At 40.2% G+C, this 9757-nt stretch overlaps 1 protein-coding gene across 1 annotated transcript; it reads right to left on the bottom strand.

Annotated features, from left to right (window-relative positions):
- Positions 1-576: 576 nt before the first annotated feature.
- ZNF770 (zinc finger protein 770) lies at positions 577-9224 on the bottom strand. Its single transcript, XM_014847312.3, has 2 exons — positions 9088-9224; positions 577-4585 (listed from the first exon to the last, which is right to left on the bottom strand). The coding sequence occupies exon 2, from the start codon at positions 4525-4527 to the stop codon at positions 2446-2448; it is 2082 nt and encodes a 693-aa protein (XP_014702798.2). The 5' UTR covers positions 4528-4585; positions 9088-9224; the 3' UTR covers positions 577-2445.
- Positions 9225-9757: the final 533 nt, after the last annotated feature.

Raw genomic sequence — 9757 nt, 5'->3', positions numbered from 1 at the left:
AAAAAGTCCAAACTGTGTAATTTGAAACTTTATTTTAAAAATAATCCGAAATTAGGATTTTTCAAGAATCTTAACCACCATCTACTTTCCTTCAACACACACACATTGTGTCCTAAAATCGTAGGCCCTACTGCAGTACACAACAAGAATCAACAATCCCACTAACTCAGCCAAACTACTTCAGTAAACAACCATGCAAAAGCCTAGGATCACCCAAACAAAAAATTCTTCTAATTCTCTTTGAAGATATTTATAAAGTTTATTTTTTCAGAAAACCAAAGTAATTGATTTGACAATACTAACAGTTCTAGCATGCAGCAAATCATCTCTTAACGTCTAATGTTTACTCTTCTTACAATGGATGTATACAGTTTATTTTCATTCCTATAAAGTTTCCACAAGCAGCTTGCAGTGATAATAAAGGTAAATAAGTATTTTGTTACAGGTACTTCAAATAGCACTACAGTACATCTTTGACAAAATTTTTACAATATTCCAACTTTCAATATGAAACAGTTTTAAAAGGCATGGGTCAAAAACAAAGTCTAGTAGTATTACTTAGGCAAATGAAGTCTATTCATCATACAAGCACAACACTGTGAGGACTCTCCCTGTTTGGTTTGGAAAGAGAGTATATGAGACATTTACTTCAAATAAAATTACATAAATAGCTTAGGAAAATCCTCAAAAACATAATTTCAGACATATTAAGGAAAAAACCCTTGAACCTTTATTCTGGAAAATATGAACTAGTTATTCCTTGCTTTTATGTAATAGGTGTGTTCTTGAAAAGTTTTGTGTAAAGCAAACTCTAAACCATCATCTTGCTTGCACTGGAGGAACATATCTCAAGGAAATCTAAGAGAAATTATCTTTAAAACATGATTCTTCTGCACATTTGTACATCATGGGAATTTTATCTATACTGTTATGTTTCATCTCTGTAAATTAAACTCAAGTTTCTCAAAATTCACTTGTAAAAGAAGCAGACCAACCTCCCCTCTCCACGCCCCTCCCCCAGACCCCTCCAAAGGTAGTTCTTAGAGTACGATGCAAAACTCACAATGGTTCATTTATCCATTCTCAGTAGACGGCTTGTCACTAGATTTAAGTGTGCTAACATAAATATCCACCTGTTCTTTCCACCTTAGAAAGATAATGGTTATTTTCTTTTATTGTTAGGAAATGTCATTATTAAAGATTTTATAAAAAATGGCAAATATGAAGGACAATTTATGATTGTAAGTCTTCTATACTTTAAGATTAAATATTTCCCAAATCATGACAGTACTGTTTAGAAAAACGATACCCTCAATTCTATAAGCATTTTATTCCTATACAGGAATAATTACCTTGCTAATTAAAATAACAATTTACAAAGGATCAAATAACATTCTGTAGCATTAGAGTCCTGCAAAAAACACAGGAATACAAATTAGAACTAGACTCAGTCATTGCCATTTGATCAAACTCAAAAGATAGTTGTCATAGGACCACTCAAGTAAAGAGGCATTAAAAGAAAATTTTACTAAAGTAAATGTAAAAGTCTTGCGGAAATCAGATCTATAGGTGAGTCTTAAGTCTACAACTACAGCTATCAATCATTAACATGCAAATAGATGAACTGCATTTATTTCTCTGAGAAGATAACACTGCATACATATCATCAAAAAGATTATGGCACTTGGACAATATTCCTCATACGTAAACATGGTAAATGTATAGAGGTGCATCCTAGCCTCTCTCCTACTTTTAAATTCTTTTGGGAAAGACAACAGCAGGCTGGGCAAAAAACAATTCTAATCACCTGTGGAAAAGGAGGTGATGCTACCACACAGTCCTAAGAATAGCTTGGAAAAGACCAATGAAAATGGATAATTTTCTCATCCATTTTCATTTTTATTGCCTTTGTATTTTGTAAATTAGAAAAAATTCTGCAATGGAATTTGAGCCGTAGGTGGACAAAATTACGCTTTCATGTGAAATGTAAAATAAATGAAATACAGTAGGGTTATTGCTGCAGCTAAAAACCAATTTTTGCCTCTCAGTCTTTTGAGTGTATCTAAAAGGAGATGGCATGTCTTAAGGAATAATTCCTTTTAATGAATGAGGCAGAATTATTTGTAACACATCATGGATTTATAACATTTTCAATACGGCCAAAGAATATATTTAAATAAAATAAATGTTTACTTTATGGCATCAAATCATGTTCTTCCCTTTAAGAATTAACTTGGCTGTTCCTAAAACATAGTGATTTTCTATGTATCTTACCTCCTACTATGCAGGACAAGCAACTGCCTACGAAATCACTCAACCTAACGAAGGCCTTTTGATAAATACATTTTACAGGCTTTAGGAACAAGATCACCAGAGAGATCACAAAGGTGTTAGTGGTTCTGTCAGTTACATAACTGAATTTAAGACAACCACTTTCTCTTGTGGTCATTCCTTAAAGTGAGTAAGTTGATGTCTCTTCCAGTGAGGAGCCTGTCTGAATGTTTTGCCACAAACTGAGCATTCAAATGGCTTCTGCCCTGCATGAATTAGATAGTGTCTTTCCAGTTTAGACGGAGATCTAAAACTTTTAGAACACACACTGCATTGGTAAAGAAGGCCATCATTCCTCTCAGTACGCCCTGGATAACTACAACAATGACTGTGATGGCTCTGCTCTGATTCCAGAAGGGCACTGGAGAGATAGGGCTGCCTGTTCCTAAAGGGGGTACCGAGAATGAAATCCTCTGATTCTGCCTTAACTTTTATTTCTGATATTTGATCTGGTTCTGACATCTCATATTTTTGAAAACCAAGAGGCTGACATTGTTGGGAAGCATTATAGTTAACATTATCGCCTGGATGAATGAAAAGTTTGTTCAAATTTTCAAATTCTACTTGGCAAAGAGACCTTCTATAAGGAATCTTATCAATATGAGTTAATTTATGTCTTTTTAAGTGAGCTGACTGTCTAAAAGATTTCCCACAAACATTACAGCCAAAAGGCCTCTGTCCAGTATGAATTAAATAGTGTCTTTGTAGTTTGGATATAGAAGGAAACACTTTCTCACATTTGTCACAAGGACACATCTTATGTCCAGCATGTATGTTTTCACTTGGAAGTGAAAAACCACACTGAAGCACTTCACAGTTATCATAGAATTCCTCACCTGATGACCCATAAACAGACACGTCTTTATTATTCACTGAATTATCCATAGTTAACACGTTTTCTGTTGAAAGGATGCCTTTCAAGTTTTTTCCCATATTTTGGCTCTGGAAGTGCTTTTGCCAAGAAAATGGCAAAGTCAATGTTTTCTTCTTTTTATTGCCAACAGTCTTATACGTTCCATGTTTGCCAAGAGAACCCATAAACGTTCTCTGGGTTTGTTCAGGGCTCTGCTCGCCAGAAATAAGATCACAATTTTTCAACAAACTGTTTTTAAATACTTTTTTCTCAGATCGAAAATTATCTAATTTCTTACCCCCAGCACGTTTTAGCTTAGCCAAGATTTTTTTAACAATGGTTTTATAGTTGTAGCTTCTTTTGAGCCTACTTGGAATTTTGCCACCTCTGGCAGGAAAACACTTGTGTCCATTGAAAATCTGTTCTGATTCAAAACACTCTTCACACTCTGGACATTGAAAAGGGACGATATAAATAGAGTGGACATCAAGTTGATTATTCTCCTCAGATTCACCTATATCACCATTTTCAAAACCATCCTGCTTTGCATTTAATTTATTAGGCAGGGGACATGATTCTGGACTCTTCACCTTTAATGTAAGAGTCTGAAAAGTCTTATTCCTGGTATGGATTTGTTTATGCTTCAGAAGTTTGCTTTGAATCTTAAATCCTTTTTGACAGAAACAACACTGAAAAGGTCTTTCTTCCGAATGTGTGAGTTGGTGGATTTTCAAATGAGTTGACTGTCGGAAAGATTTACTGCAGAGGACACATTTAAAAGGCCTCTGACCAGTATGAATAAGTGCGTGCCTATCAAGTTTTGATTGTGACGGAAACATCTTGCCACAGATTGTACATGCATGAATATTCTTTCTTTTCTTCGTGGGGTTGTATGCAGGATCAGACTTAGAGCACGGGTGTAAGGCCCATCTCTCCTCTGGGGAAAAGGTATGATACATTCCATATAGTGGCTTCTCTTGCTTGGCCTCCAACAATCTTCTGACCTGTTTAACATCATTCTGGTAGGTTTCATTGTGAAGTTGTTGGTGCTTCACAAACGTCTTCAGATTTTTAAAGTGGCGTTGACAAATACTACATTTAAAAGGCAGATTATGAGTTAGTTGATGTCTCTCCAGATGAACTAGTTGCCTAAAGGTTTTATGGCACACATCACACTCAAATGGCTTTTGTCCAGTATGAATGAGATAATGCCTAGCTAATTTTGATGGTGTTTCAAAGTGCTTGAAGCAAATATTGCAAATATATGGCCTGTTTCTAGGTAGTTTGTTGGCTACTACACACTGTTGAATCTTTAGCATTTTTAAATTGTTTTCAGCCATCATATTCTCTTCAGTGGTAAACTCTGATGAGCTCCATAGTGTTCTTAAGCTCCACAGATGCCTAAAAATTAAAAATAAAAATGTTAATTTAAAAATTATTTACTAATATGAAAAGAAATAATTTAAGTTGTCCTTTGGCTAAAGATATTAAGGGTTTAATAAAGGGTAATCTGGACTTTTCCTGTGTTTAAAAGTTAATAACCATTTTAGATGAATACTTTAGAATGACAAAACTAATTTCACACATATAGAGAAAAGATGACTCTTTAAAAGACATCTCTAACAATCTATATAATTTTAAGCTGTATTTCTAATTAATTGAGATGATATATTAAAAGAGGATTGAGTTGAATTTCTTAATATTAAATAGACATTTTTTGGGCCGGCCCAGTGGCACAGCGGTTAAGTGCACACGTTCCACTTTGGCGGCCCAGGGTTTGCTGGTTCGGATCCCAGGCGCAGACATGGCACTGCTCATCAAGCCATGCTGTGGTAGGCGTCCCACATATAAAGTAGAGGAAGGTGGGCATGGATGTTAGCTCAGGACTAGTCTTCCTCAGCAGTCTATATTTTTTTTTTTTGAGGAAGATCAGCCCTGAGCTAACATCTGCCACCCATCCTCCTCTTTTTGCTGAGGCTGCCAAAGCGGAACGTGAGCACTTAACCGTTGTGCCATCAGGCTGGCCGACTTTTTTTTCTTGCTGAGGAAGATTTGCCCTGAGCTAACATCTGTTGCCAATATTCCTCTTTTTGCTTGAGGAAGATTCACCCTGAGCTAACATCTGTGCCAATCTTCCTCTATTTTGTATGCGGGATGTTGCCACAGCATGGCTGCTGAGGAGTGGTATAGGTCCGCACCTGGGAACCCAACCCAGGCTGCCAAAGTGGAGCACACCGAACTTAACCATTAGGCCACAGGGCTGTCCCTCAATAGACCTTTTAATTCCAATTTTCCTAGTTCATTGTTAAGTAAATTTGTCAATATTTAGTTGCTTTGTCATTTTTTAAAAATTGGGCTGGAAAGGTAGAGTGTAAGAATTAAAACATAATAATAAAACTAAGATGTATTTGCATTCAATTATAGAATACCATAGATATGATCTGAGAATGGAATGTTTCAGTTATGACAGCCAGATTTCTTAGCCACATCATTAACATTATTTATTCTCAAATACTTCTTTGGATCAACAAAGACAACATGGACAACTGAAAGAAAATGTCCCAGAAAACTTGGATTCTAGTTCTGGATTTGTCACTGTACGATCTTGGTGGCAGGAAGAAGGAAATACAGATTCCTCATCTCTAAAACAGGGAGAACCCCTCTTGGCATGCCTATCACACCGAATTGTGAGAACTAAGGAGAAAATGCATCTGAACATGCTGGAAAACTGTGAAGTGAAATATAAATGTAAGGTATTACTTAACACTAATCAAATTTAAAACTTTATCCTTATCTGCTTAATATCATTTTTAGGGTTTCTAAGAGATAAACACAATAACTAAATTCATAGTTCTTTTTATTTCTCCTTTCCACTTTTTTGTGGAGTTCCTAAAAGACAAGTACAGAGGCAATGAGCTAGACAAAGTGGCTACCTATATACTTATCTATAGCTCAGCAATTGAAGGTTGAGTATGGTTCACTTTTCAGGCAATATGATAAAAGGGTCATTTTGGTCTTACAGTTAATCTAATGATAAAAAATGCTTTCCACAATATGCCTCTGGATGACACACGCAAAAGTTTACCAGGCATTTTCACAACCATCCTATACCCTGTCTTCTCTATCAGAAAAGTCCGTTTTCTTTTCATCTTTCTTCTACTACCGCATTTTCCTTAAATGAGGGAGTCAGAGATATAAAAGAAAAAAAAATGTTGTTCCAACTCTTTCAGTCTAATATTGTACCTTCTAGTTGAGATCAAAGAGTAGACAAATCTACCAGAAACTCAGTGTTCTTTTGTCAGCTGATTTAGCAAACACCCAACATAAATGCTATTTGCCATTTACTGTCTTCTCCTAGAAGACACCTTAAACACAACATCACAAACACACCTGCTGTGATTCTCTTCAGCAATCTGAGTAAGAAACAGAAAAAAAATTCATTTATCGAGCAAATATCTTCGACTAGTTGCTTTATCACAGTGTCTTTCAAACACTATGTCACTACCCATTAACGGATTGCGAAATCAGCTTGGGCCATGACCAGCATTTTCATTTAATAAAATAAAGTAGAAAATATCAGCCTGCATAACATATACTAAGGATAGATACTGTTTTGTGAAACTTCTGTGGGAAGAGGTAAGAAAGTTTGTGAAAGTTGCTCCTGGGATACCTCTTCACACAACACTAGACAGAGGAACTCACATCAATCACTTTATTCCAAGTGGCCAAGTAATCGATTAGGTAAGATTGGGGCCCACAGGATGAGACAGGATTGCTAAGGAAAGCAACAGTATCTGGTTCTCTTTAATTAGCCCATATAACCCCGAAATATTTATCAAAAAAAATCTAACTGGAAGTCAAATGGAATATGCTACACAAATCTATGCAAAATAAAATAACACGACTGCAAGCCATTATATTAATTTTAAAAATACACCATATAACCTAGATATTCACATTAGCGACAATCAGTTGTTGGTGCTATTAATATGTTTTTCAAAACACTGAATTAGAGAAATTACAGGTGAAAACCCTCCAAATCCCCAAGCACGTTAACACAATAGCAGTGATGAGGCTTAAAATTAAGTTATGAATCCACCGAACTGCCAAGAATTTGGCAATTTATTTAAATCCTATCAAGTAATCAGGTATCAAGGTAGCCAATTAGGACAATGAGCCAACTGAAAGTAATAATCAAGGCTTTATTCACCTACTGCGACAGTGCAAGCAGGAGGCAAAAGAAGTACTGGATTCCCAGTGGTCCGCTAAACAAAGCAACAGTAGGTGAGGGTCAGGTAGATGCAGTGCACACAACCATCCCTACAGAGGAGGCCGGGACAAAAGGCTTCTGCTCTTTACAGGCCTGTGGGCCAGGGGAAAAGAAGTAAGGGCAAGGAGTGGAAGGATCCTATGTCAAATAGGAGAAAAGCACCTCAGTCAAGCCCCCTCTCCCCAGTAAGGAGGTCTTGTGGAGATGCATGCAGAGCACCTCAGCCAAGGCCCTCAGAATGGAGGTACCTGAGCCAGGAAGGCAGCACAGTAGGAGTATGGCTTGTGGGAAGGAAGGGGTGAGTCCTTGATTGCAACTCCCTACAGAAAACTACAAGGCACTGGCCACGCACAAGTCTGGTGTGGGGAGGGCAGCCTCCCCGGATGAGGCCAGCCAGGCAAAGCCATGCAATTGTCTATGGTGGGGCCCGAAAAATCACACGCAGGGTTTTCACCTGGAGCTGGACTCCTCAATTCCTATTGTATATTTCTCCTTCCCTTTACGAGTTTCTGTAGAACGCTCCTGAAAAAAACTCCCACACGAGAACCACATACATGACAAGCATCTCTAATGATAACAGGAATTCACTACCTACAGCTCCCATGTCAAAAAGTCTATAGCTGATCACCTACCACTAGCACTAAGCCTGGATACTATTGTCACTTGCCTCCACACCATGTGGGAAAAAACGCTTAACTGGGAGCCCTATATTGTTAGAACCACTGGTGGCAAGCGGTGATCTCAGCTGCTATTTATAAGTGACAGCTCAGGGAGCCCCAACGCTCCAAGTGCAGTCCCATATGTACTTATCCAGGGTGCGCATTAACCTGATAGAGCTCCAAAAATCACTTCGACTGATTCTCTTTGCTCTCGATTCATTTTTTTTTTTGTCGGTAATGTTTTCAAAAACAAACCCAAGACTGTGTCATTTTTCGTATGTCAAACGGAAAATAAAAAATGAAATAGTAAATCTCAATGGTTCAACCCGAAGATTATCCCGACAACAGCAAGATCCATTCCGTGGGAAGACTGTAAAAACTGATCTCAAAAAATTCTAACGATGCTTCAAGGCTGAAAGCCTGTTGGTTTTCTGGTCTTAATGAACACCATTCAAACTGAGGACATCAGAAAGGTAAATGAACCAGAAACGAAAGAACTGCGAGAAACTTGGACAACTTTCAGCTGGGGAATACTCCCAGGGGACATTAATCACAACCTTTCCCTCTTTGTAGCTTCTTCTGCCACACTTCCCCCGGCCCCCTCTCTTGGCCTTGAACCCTCAGAGGACCCTGACATCTGGCCGTCGCCCTAATGGCCACAACCAATAAGCACCTAGGGGTCGACCCGAGGGCACAGACGGCAAAATCCCACACCAGGAAAGGAAGAGCAAGGATAAACACAGCCTCGGCCGCAGCCGGAGGGAAAACGCTATCTGTGATACCACCCCACGGGGAAAGCATCCTTCCTGCGCCTGCCTCCGCGAGATTCCCGCTCCCCGCGAGACGCAGGCGGGAGGCGTGGAGGTGGGAAAGGAAAAGGAGCTGAGGTCGTGGCGTCCCCGTTCTGGGTCCCCGGGCACCTTGGAGGGATCGAGGCAGGCCCACCCCTTCCCGGGGGTCGCTCCACCTCATACCCGGGTTCCTGAAGTCCTCCTCACGCACCCGGCGCTGGCGCGGGCCCCGCAGCAGCACATCTCAGGACCCGGGCGCCGCGAAGGCAGCGAGCGCACGTCTGCGGGGTCGGCGGGGCGACGCGCTGAGCGCGCAGGCGCGGCGTTCGGGAGCGCTCAGGGACGCCGTCCGGCTGGAAACAGGCTCCCCCTACCCCAGGGCCGCCCTTGCTTGGGCGCCGCCTGCTAGTCTGTGGGAAAGGGGCCTCCAGAGGGGCGTCCCCAAGCCTTGCGCTGCTCACCTCGCGCCCTAGTTGCCGGGGGAAGAAAATAGAGGAGTGAAGAAGGATGTATTTTTTCATCTCACTCCTAAACCTCGGCTAGGGAAACCCTGTAGCCCCAAGCAGTGGACTCAAGGCCCCACTGGAAACTGGCGAGCCCGGGTTCAAAGCCCACTGGGCTAGTCCTCTCTCAGGCGGAGGGCCAGTGATAAAACGCCTTGGACTAGGGCGTTTCTGTGCCAGCATAGTGCTCGGCACTCTGTGCATTGTCAGAATAGTATAGGGGCCATGGTCGTGGCTCTGTGGACAGACATAACTGGGCTCCTCTCCTCCCTCTACCAATGACCTGCCAGCAGGGACCTTGTTAGTTTCTGAGCCTCATTCATTTGAGCTATATGGTTGTCTACAATGTA

The sequence above is a fragment of the Equus asinus genome, chromosome 2, assembly GCF_041296235.1.
Source record: "Equus asinus isolate D_3611 breed Donkey chromosome 2, EquAss-T2T_v2, whole genome shotgun sequence".
NCBI lineage: Eukaryota > Metazoa > Chordata > Mammalia > Perissodactyla > Equidae > Equus > Equus asinus.
The sequence above is the reverse complement of the archived record's forward strand: the minus strand, read 5'-3'. Positions and strand labels throughout refer to the sequence as shown.